Here is a 24,332-nt window from a genome sequence, read left to right as displayed (position 1 = left end):
AGTTACTCTTTCCAGAAATAGAGGATCTTACAGGAGTGCCTGTGTAATATGAAAGTTATTGAACAAATTCTTTAGGCTAGTGGCATATCAAATTATTTTAATTAATTTTATATTACATAGTCACGAGTGTAAGATTCTATTTATCACATGACTTTTATTCCTGGAAATAGAAACAAAACTTTGAATTTCATATCTATATAAAACAGTAGCAATCTGGCTCCAATGTGTTGTTTCCGTTAACAAAGAAAATCATAGTGTCATATATTGGTTATGACTTCATAACTACCTGTGACGTCAAAATATAGTGTTATAAGCTCACCTGGTCCAAAGGACCAAGGTGAGGTTATGCCATACCGTGGCGTCCGGCGTTCGTCCGTCAACCATCGACTTCTCCGTTACCACTGGTCGGAATTCAACAAAATTTGACTGGTAGCATCCTGATGGGTTACTGATTGAAAATTGTACAAATGATGGGGCTGATCCCAAAGGGGCCAGAGGAGTGGGCCAAAAGTGGTCAATTTGGCTATTTCCATATAAATCAACTTCTTTAAAACTAAGCATGGATAGCACTCATAATGCAATGGTAGCATCCTTATAGGGTTGGGATTCAAAATTGTGCAAATGATGGGGCTGACCCCCTGGGGGCCTGAGGGGCGGGGTCAATTTGGCTATTTCTATATGAATGATTTCTTCTCTGCAACTGAGTATGGGAGAGCCCTCCTTATGCAATGGTAGCATCCTTATAGGTGAGGATTCAAAATTGTACAAATGATGGGGCCTGAGGGGTGGGGTCAAAAGGGGCCAATTTGGCTACTTCCATATAAATGACTTCTCTGGAACTAAGCATGGGATAGCACCAATAATGCAATGTTAACATCCTTATAAGGTGGGGATTCAAAATTGTACAAATGATGGGGCTGACCCTCAGGGGGTCTGAGGGAGGGGTCAAATTGGCCGTTTCCATATAACGACTTCTTCTCGGAAACAAAGCATGGGAGAGCACTTATAATGCAATGGTAGCTTCCTTATAGGGTGGGGATTCAAAATTGTACAAATGATGGGGCTAACCCCCTTAGGGCCTGATGGGATCAGGTCAAAAGGAGTCAAATTGGCTATTTCCATATAAATGACTTCTTCTCAGAAACAGCATTGAAGAGCACTCGTAATGCAATGGTAGCATCCTTATAGGGTGGGGATTAAAAATTGTAACAAGAGGCCCAGAGGGCCTGTATCGCTCACCTGGTTTGTAATGCCAAGTAATGTACTGAATACAGGTTCATTGTTTCTTTTCTGTAGGAATTTGAATATTTACATCAAATTCCACTATTGGCCCCACCCCTCCTGCCCCCAGGGAGTCGGAGCCAAAATTAATACCAGTTCTGTTCCCCTTCCCCCAAGGATGTTTTGGGCAAAATTTGGTCACAATCCATGCAGAACTCTAGGACAACTAGTGATTTATATGATTTACCTCTAATTCTCCTATTGGGCCCCACCCCTCCTGACTAGTAGCGATTTAAAGGAAATGTTGACGAATGGATGCCGCGCCATGACATAAGCTCACCGGCCCTTTGGGCCAGGTGAGCTAAAAAACCAGGTGAGTGATACAGGCCCTCTGGGCCTCTTGTTACATGTTACTTACGATATTTATAATGTGGCTGAATGGGTCAGTTAATGACATGGCTGAATGGGTCAGTTATATGAAGAAAAGACAATTTCTTTGCATCTGAAATAAAATAGAAATGGTTCAAAGGAAATTCAGTCGGTGTTCTAGCCATACATTATTTTTGAAACGTTTCAGTAAAAGTAACAGACAATCATCTCTGAATCAATTAGTGTTTGCCGATGTGCAAAATGTTATGTTGATTCTATTTAGTTTAATTACTGTTTACAAGAAAATATCTGGTAATACCGTAAACAATTAAAAACATGTTTTATTGATAATGAAAACAGACAAATTTAACAGCACAAAAGTTTGTTATAACCATATATGGCAGTGAAATAAGAAAAAAATTTGTTAAATTCCAAGTGAAGAACATGATGTCAGTATTGACTAGATGTATTTAGGTCACCTGATCATGGGTTATGGTGACAAGTTTGTTGTCTGTTGTGTGTTAACTTTACTTGAACACAACAACTTAAGTAATATCCACCAAGCTTACTAGCTCTTCGCCTAGCACAAACACATTTGAAACTACCATACACCGACATCAAACCTTACATTCAGTCAGCCATTAAACACCATTGGCAACAAAGGTGGTCTACCGAAACAAACAATAAACTGTTTAAAATACAACCTACACTTAATCCTAACCTGTCCAGTCGGAGAGACCGCAGAGAGGAAGTTGTTCTCTCTCGGCTCCGAATTGGACACTCATATTTTACACACTCCTATCTATTGAGAGGGGAGGATCCTCCTACATGCCATGCATGTGATTCTCCTCTCACAGTGGAGCATGTTTTATCCCATTGTATTGATTTTAAACACATACGAGATAAGTACTATGAAGTCTCCGACATGTACACTTTATTTCATGCCGTGAGACATAATCGTATTTTCAATTATCTCAAAGAGATCGGTATTTTAAACAAAATATGAACGTTTTCTCATCATATCATCGTATCAACTCAACATTTCATCGTTTCATCAACATTGTGCATGAGTTTTCTCATGTGTTTTAGCCAAAACTATTTTATCCCATGCAAACCTTTTTTTTATCAAATAAACGTTTACAATCTGTGTTTTAGTCCTTACTTGCCTTTTCTTACCCTGATCTTTTATCCTGATATTAATGCATGACTTGTAGTTTGGCCCTAAATGACCTTAGTTGTCGATGGGCCGTAAAACTCAAACAAACAAACAAACAAACAAAGTATTGAGAATATGCAGCTTAACATCTTACAGAGTTATTGCCCTTTGTAATAGTATTACAATTGGACTAAATCGCATGCTACATGATACCCGATAATGTTTGTGGGGGACTAGTTTCTCCTATGGTGATGGAAAGTAACTCGATCTATGTAATCTTCTCACTGACATGACATTAGCGCGAGATATCGTCCTTTGACGTCATTCCATCACCAATAGAAACAAAAAGTCCCGCACAAACGTTATAGGGTATCACGTGATAGTGAACTACTCCCATTGGTCATCACATGGACAGAGTTTGAATATTACTTGAATGAAAAAAGACATTTTAATTTTTCAAAAGTGGTAGGTGTAATTTAAATTTTGTTGGGTGTGCAGTTTCTCCTCTGAAATATTTTTCACTTTTCAATTAATATGTGGTAGTGGTCTATAAGAATACATGCATCACACCCAAGCACATAGATATATATGTATTTGTGTTGTGATTAGTGTGGTATTTCTTCATCCTGAATCTGTCCTGGTTGTTCTTCATTACTCTGGTCATCTTGTTCCTGGAATGGTGCATAGTGATCTCCGTGATATTGGTCTTTCAAATTGAGGCAGCAGTGTAGAGACCTGTGTACAATTTTAAATAAAGAAATCTGCCATAGAAATCCTAGTTATAACAAGAGATCCCAGAGGGATCTTGGCGCCCACCAAAGATTAATCTATGTCTGACAAATGAAAGAGGGATCTTTTCTCTGCTTTTCAAACTTACACTTCTTTTTTCTGCTTTTCAAACTTTAAACTATCAAAATCCAAGATGGTGGTCGCAAAATGCAATAGGCAGAACTAGGGTCCTAGAGGAACCTACATATGATATTTGAGAACAATCCCTTCAATACTTTCTGAGAAATAGCGGTAACAAACTTTAACTATCAAAATCCAAGATGGCTACCGGTCGGCCATTTTGTTGACCGATCAGTCTTATTTGCGGTGAAATACGGTATGCACAACTGGGGTTAGAGAAAGATCCCTTCAGTGCTTTCTGAGAAATAGCGGTAACAAACTTTAACTATCAAAATCCAAGATGGCTACCTGGCGGCCATCTTGTTGACTGATCAGTCCCAAAATGCAATATGCACAACTGGGGTCCTAGGGAAACCTACATATGAAATTTGAGAAAGATCCCTTCAGTGCTTTCTGAGAAATAGCGGTAACAAACTTTAACTATCAAAATCCAAGATGGCTACCTGGCGGCCATCTTGTTGACTGATCAGTCCCAAATGCAATATGCACTACTGGGGTCCTAGGGGAACCTACATATAAAATTTGAGAACAATCCCTTCAATACTTTCTGAGAAATAGCGGTAACAAACTTTAACTATCAAAATCCAAGATGGCCACCGGTCGGCCATCTTGTTGACCGATCAGTCCCAAAATGCAATATGCACAACTGGGGTCCTAGGGGAACCTACATATGAAATTTGAGAAAGATCCCTTCAGTACTTTCTGAGAATTAGCGGTAACAAACTTTAACTATCAAAATCCAAGATGGCGGCTGGTCGGCCATCTTGTTGACCGATCAGTCCCAAAATGCAATATGCACAACTAGGGTCCTACGGGAACCTACATATGAAATTTGAGAAAGATCCCTTCAATACTTTATGAGAAATAGCGGTAACAAACTTTAACTATCAAAATCCAAGATGGCTGCCTGGCGGCCATCTTGTTGACCGATCAGTCCCAAAATGCAATATGCACAACTAGGGTCCTAGCGGAACCTACATATGAAATTTGAGAAAGATCCCTTCAGTACTTTCTGAGAATTAGCCGTAACAAACTTTAACTATCAAAATCCAAGATGGCGGCTGGTCGGCCATCTTGTTGACCGATCAGTCCCAAAATGCAATATGCACAACTAGGGTCCTAGGGGAACCTACATATGAAATTTGAGAAAGATCCCTTCAGTACTTTCTGAGAAATAGCGGTAACAAACTTCAACTATCAAAATCCAAGATGGCTGCCTGGCGGCCATCTTGTTGACCGATCAGTCCCAAAATACAATATGCACAACAAGGGTCCTAGGGGAACCTACATATGAAATTTGAGAAAGATCCCTTCAGTACTTTTAGAGAAATAGCGGTAACAAGAATTGTTAACGACGGACGGACGGACGGACGGACGGAAGGACGGACGGACGGACGGACGGAAGGACGGACGGACGACGGACCACGGACGAAAGGCGATTTGAATAGCCCACCATCTGATGATGGTGGGCTAAAAACCCCTCTTTATTAACTATAAATGTGTATACTAAAACACATCTACATAGATGTAAAATACAATTAAGAATGATTTACGTTCATATTTGCCAGAATGTATGCTGAATTCCACTTACAACAAAAGATACATAGGCCTTAATTGTCAACAAATTATAACTGCTACACAAAATCTTTTCCTATTCCCAAAAGGTTGTGTCATTAAATTTGGCCAAAATTTATTGATGCGTTTATGACTACAAATGTACTAGCTTTTTCAAAACAAATTCCTCATCTTCTACTATTGGAGCCCTGCCCCTCCTGCTCCAGAGAACTTTTTGTCTAGCAGTGATTGAAAGTAAAAGTTTACGCACGGCGGACGGTGCACAATGACAATAGGTCATCCTGACCCTTCGAGTCAGATGACCTAAGAATTTTAGTTTAAACAAGAGGGCCTGTATCGCTCACCTGGTTTGTAATGCCAAGTAATGTTCTGAATACATGTTGTATTGTTTACCTCTATTTCCCCTATTGGACCCCACCCCTCCTGCCCCCAGGGGGTCAGAGCCAAAACTTATACAAGTTCTGTTCCCCTTCCCCAAGCATGTTTGAGGCCAAATTGGTCACAATCCATGCAGAACTCTAGGACAAGTAGCGATTATTAGGATTTACCTCTAATTCCCCTACTGGGCCCCGCCCCTCCTGCCCCCAGGGGGTCAGAGCTAAAAATTAATACAAGTTCTGTTCCCGTTCCCCCAAGGATGTTTGGGGCCAAATTTGGTTACAATCCATGCAGAACTCTAGGACAAGTAGCGATTTATTATGATTTACCTCTAATTCCCCTTTTGGGCGCCGCCCCTCCTGACACTAGGGGGTCAGAGCCAAAATTAATACAAGTTCTGTTCCCCTTCCCCCAAGGATGTTTGGGGCCAAATTTGGTTACAATCAATGCAGAACTCTAGGACAAGTAGCAATTTACAGGATTTACCTCTAGTTCCCTTTTTGGCCCCGCCCCTCCTGCCCCCGAGGGGTCAGAGCCAAAATTTATACAAATTCTGTTCCCCTTTCCCCAAGGATGTTTGTGGCCAAATATGGTTACATTACATGTAGAACTCTAGGACAAGTAGCGATTTATAGTATTTACCTCAAATTCCCCTATTGGACCCCGCCCCTCCTGCTCCCTGAGGGTCAGAGCCAAAATTTGTACAAGTTCTGTTCCCCTTCCCCCAAGGATGTTTGTGGCCAAATTTGGGCACAATTCATGCAGAACTCTAGGACAAGTAGCAATTTATAGGATTTACCTCAAATTCCCCTATTGGGCCCCGCCCCTCCTGTCCCTGGGAGGTCAGAGCCAAAATTTAAACAAGTTCTGTTTCCCTTCCCTCAAGGATGTTTGTGGCCAAATTTAGTGACAATCCGTGCAGAACTCTAAGACAAGTAGCGATTTATAGGATTTACCTTATGTGGCCCCGCCCCTCCTGCCCCCGGGGAGTCGGAGCAAAAAGTTATACAAGTTTAGTTCTGTTCCCCTTCCCTCAAGGGTGTTTGTGGCCAAATTTGGGCACAATTCATGCAGAACTCTAGGACAAGTAGCGAATTATAGAATTTACCTTTATTTCCCCTATTGGGCCGCGCCCCTCCTGCTCCCGGGGGGTCAGAGCCAAAATTTATACAAGTTCTGTTCCCCTTCCCCCAAGGATGTTTGTGGCCAAATTTAGTTACAATCCATGCAGAACTCGAACGCGATTTAAAGGAAATGTTGACGGCCGGACGGACGACGGACGCCACAACATGACATAAGCTAAAAATGGATTGGGTGTTCAGAATTACTGACTGGCCTTTTGCCTTTTGTTTTTTCCTTTTAAACAGGTGTCTTATAAGTGAGTGACAAAAGCAGTCTATATCTTCCTGACGAGTACTTGAATACATGTTGATTTGAGGATATTGACAGGTACTGCATCACAAAAAAAGAAAACCCAAGAGATCCCAGAGGGATCTTGGCGCCCATCAAAGAATGATCTATGTCTGACAAACGAAAGAGGGATCTTTTCTCTGCTTTTCAAACTTTTACTAAATAATACTAAAATTTGAGAAAGATCCTTTGAGTACTTTCTGAGATATGTTATAGTAACAAACTTCAATTATCAAAATCCTGTTGGACATCTTTTTGACCGATCAGTCCGAAAATGCAATATGCACAACTAAGGTCCTTGGGGAACTTGCATATAAAATTTGAGACAGATCCCTTCAGTACTTTCTGGGAAAAAGTGGTAACATGCTTCAACTCTCAAAATCCAAGATGGCGGCCTGTCTGCCATATTGTTCATCAATCGGTCCCAAAATGTAATATGCACAACTAGGGAAACCTACATGTGAAATTTGAGAAGAATCCCTTCAGCACTTTCTGCGAAATAGCGGAAACAAACTTTTACTATCAAAATCCAAGTTGGCCGCCTGTCGGCCATATTGTTGACCAATTGGTCCCAAAATGCAGTATGCACAACAAGACCCCTAGGGGAATCTAGATGTGAAATTTGAGAGATACTCCTTATGCACTTTCTGAGAAATAGCACAAACAAACTTTAACTATCAAAATCAAAGATGGCAGCCATTTTGTTGAACGATTGGTCCCTAAATGCAATATGCACAACTAGGGTCCTAGGGGAACCTACATATGAAATTTGAGAAACAGCTGTAACAAGAGTTGTTAACGGACATAAGAACGGACTGGCCACAGACGAAAAGTGATTTAAATAGCTAAAAAAAAAGAAATTTAGAAGTGTGGCAATTCCGTAATCCTCCAATAAGTAGCCAATTTATTCCACTGTCTATCATGACTACAATGAATATTACTTAATAAACAACTGAAAAATTAACCAACAAAATATTTCATAATTACACCCGGTCCACCCCAACTGCGAATGATAAATATTATGAAGTTCCTTACCGTCAATCGATTGATTTGTAACACAGCGAGAAATTCTGTACCGTGTAGCGATAAACGCTAACACTCTACCGACACAACGTGGCTATTTTTAGACTCGAGTACTGTCGCCAAATCCACAGGTAAATCGCGGGGCGCTCTGGCTACATCAGCTATACCAAACACAATCGTAAATGTTACAAATACCGTAAAATCTTGTGTTACTTACACACCAGTGTACTTTGCACATGTATTTTTTCTTATGGCTTTAAATACTGAAAAAAATCTACTATCGGTATATTTTGCGCATTCAAATTTTGGGGAAAACGATGTCCGGGGAACCACAAATTCAGTGTTATAAAGGTGGTAATTTCATTGCAAAACATTCACAATAAATGCTTGACAACTTGCACAAAAAGTGTTGTATTTAGAAGAAATAACATAATATAATTGCACTGTGCTTGTTTTCTTTTATTGGCCACCGTAACTGAAACAGTGAAATATATCTTGCAGAACATGTCAAAAACATTGGCAGTCCGCCGTATTCGATCCGTACACATGTCAATGTCTGGAGATATTACACATGAATAGTTATCAGAACTATTTGAAAATATTATAATTTAGTTACTTTAATATTGCCACAATAAGTTTTAAGTGTGTTTGAGATCATTAACAAACTTTAAAGAGCATTCCGATAGCATTTACGTTGGCTTGCAATAATCACATCGTGAGTGAACTCACTATCTGTACGGCACCAGATCCAAGCTGATGGCTAATTATATATAACAGTACGGTTAAAATGCCACTAACCTTCTAGCTTGTCAGTTTTGCTGTAATAATATTACAAACCACTTATTGAAAATCCTAAATATAGGACAGTTTAGGACTCGTCTTATAAATCCCACGTGTGTTTTGACTTTTTGCACACGGCCTGCAGCCGGGACATGTTATGGCGGTTCCCTACGTAATGAGCATAGCTAGATCTATAAGGAGTTTCATATGCAGTTTTACTAGAAATATGAAGATTTGTTAAAATATCTAAAATAAAGAAATACTAGTCAAGTGAATTTTTATGCAATTTGAAGAATATTTGTTTTGTTTTTAAGTAGATACAGACGCATTGTTGATGATATATAGATCGGTTAAGCTAACTAGCCATTCAGTTTCGTTAAGCTGGATGAGAGGCCCGAGCGTAGCATCCAGTACCAGTTTACCTGTGGATTTGGCGACAGTACTCGAGTCTAAAAATAGCCACGTTGTGTCGGTAGAGTGTTAGCGTTTATCGCTACACGGTACAGAATTTCTCGCTGTGTTACAAATCAATCGATTGACGGTAAGGAACTTCATAATATTTATCATTCGCAGTTGGGGTGGACCGGGTGTAAAGTATATATAAATCTTTGCTAAGCAATAGATCATAAGTCTGCACTTAAATGACTATAAACATAATGCCCATCACAATCTTGCATGTAGTGAAATAAGATTTCCAACATAATCATGAATCTTCTTACCTTATACATGTATAAATGGTATAATACTTACATGATGATTACAAAAGCTATTCCTACAAGTCCGGCACCCAGGAGGAATGAAGACCCTTGATACAGATTTAACGTGGCAGAATATAAACTGTTGAAAAGGATTGTAGCAATGAGGCTGGCAACACTTTCAGCACTAGCCACCAGCCCAAACAAGCGTCCTGTAAATAGTAAACAGCTCAACGGTGTTGTCAATTTTGAGACATCAAAATGATGTAGGTAAAGTAGATGTCGTTTACTCCCACCTTCCGGTGATAGTAATATCACAAAAATAATATATCAATATGATGTCATTATCGATGGAAGGTGGGAGTAAACGACATCTACTGTAAATAATACTTTACCCACATCACATTTACTTGCAGATCAATAATCTGCTACCAATTCTAACATAATTTACATGCATGCTACAGACCTTATTGATGTATCGTCATATTTAACCACATTGACATTCCATGTAAAAGAGTGCCCTGGTTAATCCCAAGAAGTACCAGTAATTCAAATATAGGAATATAATAGAAATTTATAACTTTGCAGTATTTAGCCACAATAATCTTACTCAAGTAAAGAGAGGTAATGGAATTGGACATCCTCAATACTCCAGGGGCTACAATCACTGTCATTATATCCACCCGTGGAATATGTTATAGCAAAATTGAAGACTGTGTTTAACACCAGCTGAGTATATAGTTTTCACCCCTTAATGTACATCAAAAGAATTGAGTAATAGTACGCTGTGTTTGACTATGTTGTTTTGAAGTTGAGCGTCATTCTTCCTGTAATCTTCAAAGAAAATCTCTGCAGGCCTGTGATTGCTCAGCTTTTTTTCTCCTGAACTGCGTTCAGTAATTTAACGACAGTGATAGTAATCCCTGGAGTATAAAGAATGGGAATTGGATGACATTCATCCCAAACATGCTAACACCAAATACAAGAGGCCCATCGGCCTTAACGGTCATCTGACTATTAGTACAATACAACATAGTGGTTTAAAGATTTTAGCCTATTTGATCTCTGTGACCTTGATTGAAGGTCAAGGTAATTCATTTGAACAAACTTGGTAGCCCTTCATCCCAGCATGCTACATGCTCAATATCAGTACCCTGGGCCTTCTGGTCCTTGAGAAGAAGTCATTTAAAGATTTTAGTCTATTTGCCACCCGTGACCTTAAATGAAGATCAAGGTCATTCATTTGAATAAACTTGATAGCCCTTCATCCAAGCATGCTGCATGCCCAATATCAGTACCCTTGGCCTTCTGGTTCTTGAGAAGAAGTCATTTAAAGATTTTAGCCTATTTGAGCCTCGTGACCTTGAATGAAGGTCAAGGTCATTTATTTGAACAAACTTGGTAGCCCTTCATCCCAGCATGCCACAGGCCTAATATCAGGTCTCTGGGCCTCTTAGTTATTCACAAGAAGTTGTTTAAAGGATTTTTGCCTATTTGAACCCTGTGACCTTGAATGAAGGTCAAGGTCATTCATTTGAACAAACTCGGTAGTCCTTCATCCCAGCATCCTACAGGCCAAATAACAGTACCCTGGGCCTTCTGGTTCTTGAGAAGAAGTTGTTTAAAGATTTTAGCCTTTTTGACCCCTGTGACCTTGAATGAAGGTCAAGGTCATTCATTTGAACAAACTTGGTAGCCCTCCATCCCAGCAACCTACAGGCCAAATATGAGTACCCTGGGCCTTCCGGTTATTGAGAAGAAGTCGTTTGAATGAAAAGTTTACGCACAGTGCACGGCGCACGACGACGGACGGTGCATGATGACAATAGGTCATCCTGACCCTTCGGGTCAGATGACCTAATAAGCTGTTTTGCCTCTTTGTTGTTTACACTGAAAAGTTGAATCCTTATTTTGGTGACTTAACAAGAACCACTATCCTGCTGTTTCTATAGCTAGGTAGTATTTTCCCTAGCAAATGTGTGTTTCATTTCTTTTGATCGTTAGTTATATTAGCAGAATAACTCAGGGAAATTAAAACATACCTGATAATTCTTTATTTTTTAAAACAAACTTCTTTGGCAAATGAAATAAATGAAGTTGACAATAAATTAAGTAAAGCCACTTAGTTGTATATATTTATTTGTAATGGATCTGGCATACCTTGTTCATTGGTATCCACAAGACTGGACATTGAAGATCGGAGACCAGCTGATGGGAAACCTTGAAGGATACTGATTACAGGAACTGAACAAACCGTACAATTAAATTTTTTTAATTAAAGACGCTCCACCGCCAACAGAGCATAAATGATATTCATCATTTGAACAATAATTGGCGTTTAATCGTGTACATATATAAATGTCAAGTTAAGACAAAAAATCATATAAAATGATTTATTTTACATTTGGTGCATGCGTAATCAGTACTTCATACCATATAGGATATAGTGCCGCAGAATTTGTTCGGGATGCAATTAATTATTTTTCATATTTTTAGCTTGAAGTAAAATTAGAAGCTCAAACTTTTCAAAGGTGGCAATGGTATAAAGTAAGTAACTTTTGTAACTGAAGAAAAATACTAAATTGTCTGCTTCTGTTTTTAATTAAATAATAATCAAATAATTCACAAAATATTTTTACTTACTTAATTACATATTGTTACGAAATAATTTCATTTTTTAAATTGGCACCAGCGTATTACCCTTCTCATAAGTAACTTTTTTAAGTAAGTGGACTATTGAATGCACTCAAAATAATAGTTTATAGATATTTCCATAAATACTAGTGGCTGTGATATTAACTTAATGTTACCTTGGTAAATAAAAGCCAAGTGCCTAAAGGATTACAGCAAATAAAATTATTCAAATCCAATAATGTGAATGAAACAGAATGTTTGTTATAATAACAATGATTGCTAGTACATGTATATCTATTTTGTTACCTAGATATAACTGCCAGGACTGTGATGCAAGCCCTAGAAGTACAAGTCCTGTTGCTTTAGAGAATAAACCCATGAGAATCAAGATAGTGTCCTGGATTTGGAACTTGAATCGCAGGAATGGAAGTAGGGCAATCACAGTCAAACCTCGTCCAAAATTCTCTCCAGCTTTGAAAAACCCATATGTAGTCTGTGACCAATTAAATTGTGGCAGTTTTGTATACAGAAGAAGAATATCATTTTCTCCTAAAAAAAGGTGAAAAAGAAACCTTGAAATTTAATTCTTCCACAAGCTCATCAGTCTTATTTAGGAAGACAGTGATATTCTTGCAGATAAAGATATAAAAGTTATTATTTATATTTACTAATTTCAAAATTTATTATTATTTTCCACTTATTGTATAGATAATTAGTATGAAAGCATATAATCAATGCAATCCCAACAGTTTATTTGGTAAAAGGAATCAATGAGTTTACCTGATGTGCAGATCATGAGGATCACTAAAACCAAAATTTCTAAAGTCAGGTAAACAAGAATGTTGGTTGGACGACGCTTGGAGACACATATCCAAGAATCCTTACAGAAAAGTCTTGTGTATGACCAGATGGATATGTCAGTCTCCTCCTGTGAAGGCCGGACATTCCCTAGCAAAAACACTGTGTAGAGTAACGCTAAAAACTGGATCACACAAATGAAAGAGAAGACAAAGTTAAAGCTTGTCTCATCAATGATTATCCCTGATATCAGAACTCCTGCAGTGCCAGACAGAAAAATCATAGCTTCAACAATACCTACTCGACTGGTTCTGTTCTGAGCACTAGACACATGGCCTATATAACTATATACAGACATCATCAAACCTATAAACCCACCAGTCATGCCGTTGATGATTTTACCAACAAGGATATATTTGATGGAGATATTTGTATGCGAGGATACAACTAAATTACACACAGTTAGCAGCATGTTACCAATGATCGTAAGCATCAATGGGATCTTGCGCCCCAAACGATCACCCCAGGGACCCAGGAACAAAGTGACCGTGATCACAGCAGGAATTGTGTAGGCTACATTCAGATACATTATCCAGCTTGACGCATCTTTTTGAACTGAACCTGCTTCCTTCTTCAATGTCTTGTTGCTGAGATTGTCACAAATATAGGTGAAATTGGAGAACTTTTCCAGACACACCCTTGTGTAGACAAGATCTTGGGATACAGGAAACTCCAGGAAAGAAGCAAACATGTACAGAAATAGAATGGGTTCCACTGTAGTCTTACGAAGCAGGCCAATGGTCTGTTCACAAAATGTCATCTTGATGGTCATGCACAACTCACAGCTAGATGTATATAGATTATTATTACCTCCTAGCAGGATTCCGAATGATTATATTGTCAATTTAGGAATTTCACACCTGGTGAAATAAAAGACATACATTAATATTACATTCATCATTGTAAATACAGTTTTGAAGAGATCCCACCATTTCCATGATATAATATACAGTTAATTATAAAATATTCTAATTGACACCGTACATGTAGTGATACATATCAATATAAATTACCTGGACCTGGTCTATTTCACGCAGTATGTATCTATTTGCATAATTTCAATTCTGAATGCAACAGCTGCGACACTATAAATTAAACATTTACTTCGTTCTAATGAATGCGTTCTATTATCACTGATAATTTACAATGCAGCAATGCACAGTAGTACCATATTATTGTCGCAGCTACCTGTAAGTTCATTAACTGATTGTTCAAAAATATCTACAGATTTAAAATAACCTTTCGGTCACCTACCCGGGTAAAACTGGTTTGTTAACATGATCGTCGAATGTTATCAACACATCAACCAGGCGCTATCAGTCCATGCATTATGCATGTTGCTGGAAAGGAGCTGAAGCGTGATGAACTAGGTTACAATTGATAACCTCGAATATTTTCAAAAAATAACTCAAATATCCACGCATAAGAATGTGTTGACTAAAACACTCGGCAAAAATAGTAAAAGATAAAACAACATTTAAATTTTCGTCTGAAATTTATCGAAAATATCGGCGATTCAATTTTTTTTCTGCGCATGAAAAAAATAACGCACTGTGTATCACATTCATTGTAAACTTCCGGTTTCTACTTTCAGTTTCGACTTGCAACAAGTGCGTACTTGTTTCAATCTAACACGGATATGAAAATCAAAATGTACCTCAATGATCAATGTAGTTTCCCAATTAAACTACTGGGAACGTTGATACATCTTTATTATACAAATGCATCACCAGGAAATCCTAAACCAAATGTAGTAATTCTGATAGCAGATGACCTGGGTATTGGAGATCTGAGTTGTTATGGAAGCCAAGTCGTCAAAACGAGGAGCATCGACACATTAGCAGCGCAAGGATTGAAATTTAACAGAATGTACTCAATGTCATCAGATACAGGCACAATGGCGGCAATCATAACTGGTAAATGATTATTGATTATATTAACCATATGTATTTAGCACGCTGATAAGTCAAAGACACACTATATATATAGACTAATATATAGAGAAAGTCTGGATATGCTGCTTGGATTTTTTACAACACTTTGAACTAAATTACCCAATTTTGCGTCACGGAGGAGTTCCTTACCTTTCTCTATATATTAGTCTATATGAGTTCTGGATAGAAGTAATAACTATGTTTTTTATTGTCACCTCTAGCTGTGAGGCCTGAATAGTTCTAAGGTATCTGTGAGTGAACTCTGCCCTCAGACATGGTTAAAAACAGAACACTGTCCAAGTTTGGATAATGAAAGTGGTCAGCGTGGAAGTTAGCGCTGGTCGCCATTACCTGGGCCTGTCCATTATTCACACAAGCCATGAACTTGGCATGGAACCTCTTCAGAGGATATACAATTCTGCTGTATACTTTGTACTCTATAAACACTTGATCTTTTGGTTCCAGTTGGTTCTGGACATTCCGTCTAAGGTCTGATATCTGTAGTTTGTGGTCACAGTTCTTTCGTACGTACAAAGCCTCCAAGTTTGCGGTGGTGAGCTTGTGTTGGAGGACAGATTGACAGATATCCATAAGTCTGACTGTATCTAGGAAAGGGGTTGCTATATACACCTTGTTTGCCTGGTTACTAAACCAGTGGTGCAGGCAGTATCTTTACCAGAGAGGGTAACTACAGTATGGACCGTTCCCATTGCACGGACCGCCTTGTCCCAATAATCCTCTAAACGGGCAGTTGTCAGGTCAAATGCCACGTTCTACACTAGAAATATTATAGATATTTTCATAAATAGCTAAGTTGATGTCAATCTTTTATTTTCAATACAATAACAAAAATAATACTCAACCAAAAAATACAAGGACAAATGAATAATATAAACAGTTATCTTTGTAATAGAAGAGTTTGGAGGACATAAAAATTGTTAAATAAAATAACGAAACAAAGGATTATGGGAATGTAATATGTAGAATGAGGAGGTACACTATAATGAATAGAGAGTTATGTAGAATACATATTAAATACAGATATATTCTTATATGTAAATACTAAAATTTTTAAACCCGGAGTGAATAAAAAGGGTAAAAAAAGAAAGGAGAGAGAAACGGAGCGCAAGATGATAGAAAATTTGATTTTTTAATGCTGACATTAAATTAAAAATTACTGCTGCTCAATCATTCCAATTAAAAGACAAGCATATCACATGTACGTAAGACAACAAATAAATATATATGCTATCATAATAAAGGATATGTGCAAACTGTCAGGTGATTTGCATGTTCTACCAGCTTTTAACCATTTTTTTCCCAATTCTTTCCAAAAAAAAAAAATTCTCCTTTTTCCATAAGCTATATATCTTTGAACCAATGATAATATTCTTTAATGGAGTAGTAAAAGAGCCCCGTAAACATTTAAAAAACCATGTAAACATCTTGTTTTGTAAATAATGTGTTTTTGTAAAAAGAACAATTTCATTATCAATTCTTTGATATATGTCGTTATGATCTAGTTTTGTCCAAACACGCATACACGATGTTTCTTTATTAATTGCAAATGGAATAAAACAGAATATCTAAAAGACTTTCAAAATTAGCTAAAAAGTTTCTGAACTTCATATGGGTGATTGTCTCCCTTTCTAAAGAACATAACATATAGTGAAGATTATAAGAGAGGCCAATTTTACAAAGATAAGTGTTAGTTGTTAGTAGATAGTGAGAAATTCGGAACTGAAGCCACTGAAGTTTAGTATTATTGGTAGACTCGAAGGGTATATTGTATATATCTTTCCATGTTTCTTGTTTCTCTAGTCAAAAAGGTTCCCCATTTAGCTTGACCAGTTACAACAGTATGATATAAACTCTATAAAAATCTGAATGTCGATTTTTTTTTATAATATTCATGTTATAAATAAGATAATTTCTAAATCCCAGATATTTCTTCGGAAAATAGGCAAATATTTGGGTACTTGCGCAAAACCATTTTTTTCAGACAATATAAACCCTGGATGACTACTTTTGAAGAAATAGCATATCTTAGTTAAGACATTCTGAATGCTAGGACTCTGTCATTTCCATTGGCTTGCCACTAGTGTAGTACAATTCAAAAGCAAATCGAAGCGTTATAATGTTTGTCAATTAGAAAAATCACATTAGATTACAATTTTGTAAGGGGTCTATAAATGAACTAGTGGTCAGATTTGAACTTCCTCCCTAAATGTGTAACTTTAAATCATTGTCATGTCTTGGTGATGATCAACAACACCGGGACAGTCAATGTTATATATAAAGTTTCCAGATGAGCCATTCAAAGTTTAAAGTGTTGTTTTTAAGAACGAAATCCCTATTGCATAATACGATAAGATTTGATGTATGAGAATACTTTACTTACTTGATCGATCCTAACAAAACTAAGCTGTTGCTGTATCAAATCAATCTCCTCTTCCTGTGTAGAAGAATTCTTCTCTGGTTCTACAATGGTTTCCTTTAGAACGACGGGTAATTCATCAGCCTTTGATAAGGCATCTTCTTCTGTCTCCCACTCTTTCCTTAATAAATCATCTAAGGTGAAAAAAAGCAACGACTTATTTCTATTATTCTTTCTTTTCCTCACTCTTTTATTTAGAAATCATCTACATTGAAAATAAATATCGACTGAATATCCAGTCAACCAGCTGCAACCTTTAGTTCAATGGATCAATTTGGTTTTTAATTAAAATGCAGTCCGAACATCAAATGGTCTTGAACATATATTATTCTTTTCATGAGTTTGAACAACAACAACAAAAACAGTTAGAGCTAATAATGCTAAATGACATTATCTTCTAAGGCTTGAAAAGGTTACCTCCATCAGTCAATACCACACTAGATTTTATACTAACCAGCAGTTTTCTTCTCTTTCTCGATAATGTCTTTCCATTGACTCTCATACTGAGAGTACATGGCCAATACAGGCTGAGAAGGACCCTCCGGGGCATCATAGTTGTTGAGAATGTCCTCAAATCGTTTAGTGAACCATTCCAGTACAAAGTTTCCTTGTATCATCAATGTACCGGTCGACAAGAAAACTGTCATGGTGACATCATCAATATTTAGAGCAATCTTCCTGACACCATTGGCCTCGTACAAGCGTCCTATATGGGTATCGCTGTACTGGGTAGTTATTGTGGTGCTGTAGAACACGTACCCACAGTGAGGCTAACGATATAGACCCCCCTCTTCACCTTGTGTTTGATGATCACGTGTTTGGGCCTGGACAGGTCAAGGTACACTGATTCGCCAATCTTGTTTGATACAAAAGTTTTGATGTGTTTTTCAATTGCTGTATCTTCAGCCATGGTGATCTGCTTATGATGTCTGAAATTGAAGATAAAATGAAAAGTTAGATTTTTGTATTCTATAGAATGTTCAGAGCACGATTTAGATTTTGTTTCCTAGCATTACTTAATGACAACATTTCTTTTAATATCATGTTCAGAAAATAAGTAACTCTTTATATTACATCTGACAATTTCAACTTGCACAATCGATGAATTTTCTATCAAATAAAGCAAATAAAGGAGAGATAACTCTAAAACAGTTGAATAAAACTGTTCATCATGGAAATACAGCTTTATAAGTTGGCACTGCAGTTAGGTCTATTGCATTATCATAAAAGGTGGCTAAATTTAGTATCCTATCTTTTCTCTTCTTCCTAACTGACTTTGTTATTCCTAACGTCTCCCTTGATATCGCCTCATAATTGGCTTCCAGATGAGTGCTCGTCCCTAGTGAGGTAGGTCTGGGTTCTGCTCCGAGGTTGAAACACACAGTGGTATATACATGTGGTAGTTTATGCTTCTGTTAAGCGCTTAGCATAGACCGAATAGGACGACTGGTTTTGTGAGTTGCCAGTATAATATGACCAGGTGGGGTGTGCTAGTTTGGTGTCTTCTGCGGTACGCTTCAGTAAGATAGGACTTTAAAACGGACAAGGGTCCCAATATTACAAGGAGACACAACACGAACATACCACAGCCTTACAAAACATACAGACATTCACACGCGGCAACACATAAATGCCCGCGTCACACTACCCCGATTTTGATACCGATGGCTATACGAATATAGAGGTTTCAATTTCGGGCGAAAATCGTCCCGAACGTGGTCTTACCCGACGTCTTCACCGAAGGGAAAGCAGGTGAAAATACGATGCCTAAAGAAGGCCACACACGATTATATCCGAACTAAACATGAAGTCAAGGTGGATATGTGTTTTATATAGGATGTAGATTAGAAGTCTAAATGAAGGGCACACGAATGCTGAGCGAAGGCGACATGGCGACTATGTGACGTCGTGTTGTAAATGCGATGCGCTTATAAAGGCAACACGATGCCCTCCGTCTTGGAAAGTAAAAGCAAACATTACAACACAACAAAATATAATAAAATTTCGTTAAATCTCATCCGAATAGATTGTTGTAAGCACATGTTTGAATCAAGGTGGCAATTAAAATTAAAAGAATTTACGGAAAAAATATTTTTGGCATGTTAAGTGTAATAGTTTACCAATCAGTATTGAATCAGTAATAGGATCTTTAGATTTAATATATAATCTTCAAAACCTCTAAAATAAATAAGGAATTATATAGAAGTAATGCAGCTGCCTGCTTTTTCCCTTTATTATCATAACATTTCTGTGGTTAAAGCCCGGACTAACTGAAGAGCGGATTAATTGCGGATGAATTAAGGTCACAAATTTCATCCGATAGTGTCATCCGCAACAAAATTGACCTAAAGTAACAAATGTCCAAGTAAAAAATTACGGATATATTAATACCATAAAACAAAATTCATGACGAGAAAAGGCGGAAATGTCACGAATAAAAGCGAATACGATAACGGATGCTCTCCCGTGAGGGGTACAATCGGTAAAAAGCAATTACGAATATATAACGCGTGTATTCAGGAAATAAATTGGAAGTGTTGTGATTGTTACGGGAACATTACGGATGTATTGATTATGTATTGGCACGTGTAGCGGAAAGAACGGATGTGTTGCGCATAAAGGGCATCTATCATAAAAGAAGCGTACTCGGGCCTTTCGGTATCGTTTTTTTAGAACAACACCCACCACAACAACATGTCAAAGAAGCAGATGATGTAAAGGTTGAGGGTGGTGGTGGTTAAAAAGAACGGGTTGCATCTCCCATCCAGATACAATCAATGCTAGTCTGCTGCCATCTCGAATCAAAGCCGTCCTATTGCAGCAACGGCCGATGAGGAGGGAAATGGAGGTAGTTTCTGGTTCCAGCTAATGACCCGCTTACATTTTCTATCATTGAGAACTTGAGGGATGCAAGGAGAAAGAAATGTACAAGCAATAGAGAGTAATCTGATGGAGAAACTTTAACAGTATTTCATTCCAGATCCAGAGAACGCTGCGTTTGAGTGGCTGAATGAACACGACGTGCGGTAGAGATAGTGGCACCGTCTGTTCAAGGACATGATCAGGAAGAAAGTCTTATGGAAAGAGAAAGGGTGAGAGCTGGAAGCTTCCTCCGTTTAACATCTGCAAGTCAGATGGAATGAAGAGACTTTACACCTTGTATATAAAGCTGCATAAGGTCTGGGCAGGCTCCAAAAAGACCAGCCATCGGTAATTTGGTGTCATCCTTCAGTGATAAGGAAAGTCACCTACTCATTAATGTTCTCTTCAACTGTGGCCTCACATAATCCATGGCCTCAAACAGACAGTCTTTTTGCTGGATACCATTGGAATGCTGCGTTGGGATGTTTGTGAGGAACCATTACTACATTTATACTTCTCGACAAACCGAAATGACAGGCAGATATGTCGCTTTCTGTCATATGTATACGTTAGTTTTAGTTTACGTGACATTGTTAAGCATTCAAAGTTCAGAAGGTGATGATAAATGTAGTATTAACGGTAAGTTAATAATTTTTAGGACTCTACAAAATTATCGATCTTGTTTTACATTCCCATTTTAAAAATTAAAAGCCGTTTCGGAAAGGTAGTGGGCCTTTAAGCATTCATAAAATGTTCATAAATCAAATACAAAACGCGCGTAATACAAAAGCGTAACTCAATATGCATTCACTACAAATTACATTAATTCGTGATGTCAACGTGATAGGTACGCTATATATTCGTTTTACAAACTGTCGCATTCGCTTTCAAGCCGGAAATCCGTGTCAGTTGCGTATATCGACGAATAACAGAGGATATACAGCACATATAATAAGCATGTATTCAGTATGTTTTGCGTATTTATAGCGTGTATAATATATAAAATGCGGATGATTTCAATCAAAATTTTGTGCTGTTCAAAACCCCTGGCAAAAGGGAAAACATGCCTCTGCTAACATAATAAAACATATATTGATGTTGGTCGACCGATACAAGTACGAATATCAGCCAATTTTGTGCGCAATGCATTCGCAAATCTTCCTAAACGCCGAGGGATGGAAGATACTTTGGTGTTTAGTTTTATACATGTGCTCATACGTTAGCACCGTAGTTCTATCGTGATGACTTCGTTCTGTGATACGATGTCTTTTCGACGGCCTTACGAGAGCTTCAAGTACTCTTGTTGAGTTCTTAAGGTCATTGAAAAGCTTCGTGTTTCCTTCGTATTGCGTTCGTGAATATAAATGTGTCCATTGTCGCCGATGATTACACGATGGAAAGACGAAGAAGAAACGAACTGTCAAGATAGCCTCGCGAATGCCTGACGAAGGGCAAGATGGATACTCGAATTCAACACGAAAATGAGCCATCGCGTCGTGTTCGGGAATATTTTTGGCATGCCAAAGGTTTTTGCGTCACTCATGAAGTTACTGCCGAAGCCTGAAAAACTTCCTCGGCGGCCATACGATGGCTAAAGATGCCCTCACGAATAGCCCAATGCGGTCACATAGGCGCCGAATTTGAACATTTTCTTTTTCGTATATCCTGTGTCAAATGCGGGGCAGTGTGACGCCAGCATTACACACATGGGAGGCCGTCCTAGTGACCCTGGCTGTTAAGATAGGATACTAAACTAATAAAACCTATTAGAAACGGACATGTTTTTATCAGCATTTATAATTATTTCTTTAAAAATCCTTATTTTATCCGTTCCAAACGAGCTTTAACGTTAAAAATACATATATATTTTATATGATAGAATTTCCCCATAACATTTATATGAACCTTGAAGTATAGAAACATAGTTGTATGTATATTTAAAATGTGAAGGATAAGAGCAGGAGTACTACAAGACTCAGCCCTTGATCATAATGTATTGTCTTTATCAATGATATCGCGGATGCGTTTGAATCATCTACATTTCTCATTGCAGACGAAAATCTCTTTTGAAATATGCACTCCCAAAACAGAGATTTAGATTAAAATGGCTAGTATCTTGTAATCTTGTAACTCGAATGGCATTGATGAAATTCTCGTGTTTTTTTATTATTATTATTATTATTATTATTCTAGTCATTTTCACAGACACCTATTGTAAGGGGTATTTCTCATTCAAAAGCTAATGTGTTAAAATTTTAAATACATGTATGTTGGGTAAATATTTGTTTCATGGTATGGTGAAGAAAACCTTTGCTCCCAAGTAATTAATTAACTTGTAATTTTGCACTATTTATGTACATATGACGTCGTCTGCTTGACGTACCGTTACCCTGTGTGTCGTTGGGGTTTACGTGGAAAATGTCGTGACGTAACCGTCTAAATATAAATGATGTTTTATACAAGTAGTGGCAGCACGTCCTGATTATCTTACTTTTATATCTAATAGATTGCCCTCCGCCAACTTATGCTTACCATGACATTTATGTCATGTTGATAATGTTAAAAGCAAATGTGTGTACTGTTCCCTATATGCTTATTGTGTATTTAGAGGACATCAAACTTGTATATTTTTCTTGTGTGGTTTTGGATGGTTGTTTTGAAATTGAAATAATTAGAATAATAATTATATAACTGACTTGTTATCGTTTGTCTCACGAAAATCTTATATATAAATATAGTCCCATACAGACGACCTTCTCCGTTGTAATACATTCTGAATGTACAAACTGTTAACTGTTTTTTGGTGACAAAAATATGGCATACTAAATGGAAGTGAATTGTGATGTTTGAATATTTGCAGGCTTATATTAAGTCCAGTACTGTAGCAGAATCTGAACATGTATATGTTTTAAATAACTATAACACAGGCGTTTGGCTCTATAGATATTTCTCTCTTTATATACAAAATTATGCAATGCTGACACAGTATTATAAAATACATAATATAGAGAGAAAAATATATAGAGAGTCAAACGCCTGTAATGCAAAAATATGAATTTTTCAATTTTTATATAGAATATATGAGGTCACTTAGTTTTGTTCTTCTATTTTGATTAAAACTGAAGTTCTATAGAAGAGAATTGTAGACTTACACTATAAAATAATGATAACGACGAGAAGGGCCGGCTATAGTTGCGACCTATGTAACTAATTATCTACTGATAATTCGCAGCAGATCGAATAAAATATACATACATGTTATTGTATCACCCCCTCCCCCTTCACTTTCCCAAACTTTCACCTGATTTCATCGCCTCTCTTTATCATACAAATAAGATACGTAACGTCAAGAATTTATAAGTGATACGTCCTTGGTTACGCTAATATATATAATAATTATAGATTAATTAAATACAAGTTCCTATTTAATTTAAAGGTTTGACAAATCAGTAACGGGGCGAAGTAAGCTGGTACAATTTTAATGTCTTTGTACGCATGACTGCCAACATATATAAACAGGTACACATGTCGTATGTAGATTAAACTCTGTAGATCATTACCTGAGTTAATCACCGACACGTATTGTGTTTTCAGACCTAAAACATTATAGTAAATCATACAACTGTGAACACTCAATCAAGATCTATATTTCCATATCACGTTTAGAAAAACAGTATCTACAACATAAACAATACTTTACCGTACAAATATTGATGTCACTTGTTATAAGACGATTACCTCGGCCCAAACAGCAAGCCGCCAAGTCAAGGTCGCCGTTGCTAAGTTAAAAGTATACATGTAGATATACAATGCTTACATGAGACGTGTACATACCGAGATATATATAGCCTAGCAGTAGCAGCCAGAACTAGTGCCTGTGTTCAATAATTTTTCCTATCTTATAACATAGAGTCTCCACAAAGGAATAACACCCTTTTATTAATTATTCAAATAAACATGGTGATCCGGTAATAGAAAATCGATCAAGATACGCGGAATAGATTTCCCGCCAACATGTACTCATTCGGCGCATTTCAGTTTACATTAAATTTTTAGATAGGTCTCGAACGTTAACCCTGATGACCCGGAAA

At 37.5% G+C, this 24,332-nt stretch overlaps 1 protein-coding gene and 1 pseudogene across 1 annotated transcript; both read right to left on the bottom strand.

Moving 5' to 3' along the window:
* Positions 1 to 1,913: 1,913 nt before the first annotated feature.
* LOC138319145 (proton-coupled folate transporter-like) lies at positions 1,914 to 14,426 on the bottom strand. Its single transcript, XM_069262087.1, has 6 exons — positions 14,263 to 14,426; positions 12,931 to 13,868; positions 12,457 to 12,699; positions 11,677 to 11,760; positions 9,572 to 9,728; positions 1,914 to 3,481 (listed from the first exon to the last, which is right to left on the bottom strand). The coding sequence occupies exons 2-6, from the start codon at positions 13,778 to 13,780 to the stop codon at positions 3,352 to 3,354; spliced, it is 1,464 nt and encodes a 487-aa protein (XP_069118188.1). The 5' UTR covers positions 13,781 to 13,868; positions 14,263 to 14,426; the 3' UTR covers positions 1,914 to 3,351.
* Positions 13,841 to 24,036, bottom strand: LOC138319747 (uncharacterized; annotated as a pseudogene).
* Between the last annotated feature and the right edge of the window lie 296 nt (positions 24,037 to 24,332).

This window comes from Argopecten irradians, chromosome 3 (assembly GCF_041381155.1).
Source record: "Argopecten irradians isolate NY chromosome 3, Ai_NY, whole genome shotgun sequence".
NCBI lineage: Eukaryota > Metazoa > Mollusca > Bivalvia > Pectinida > Pectinidae > Argopecten > Argopecten irradians.
Note: the sequence above shows the minus strand (reverse complement) of the source record. Positions and strands in the feature narration are given on the sequence as shown.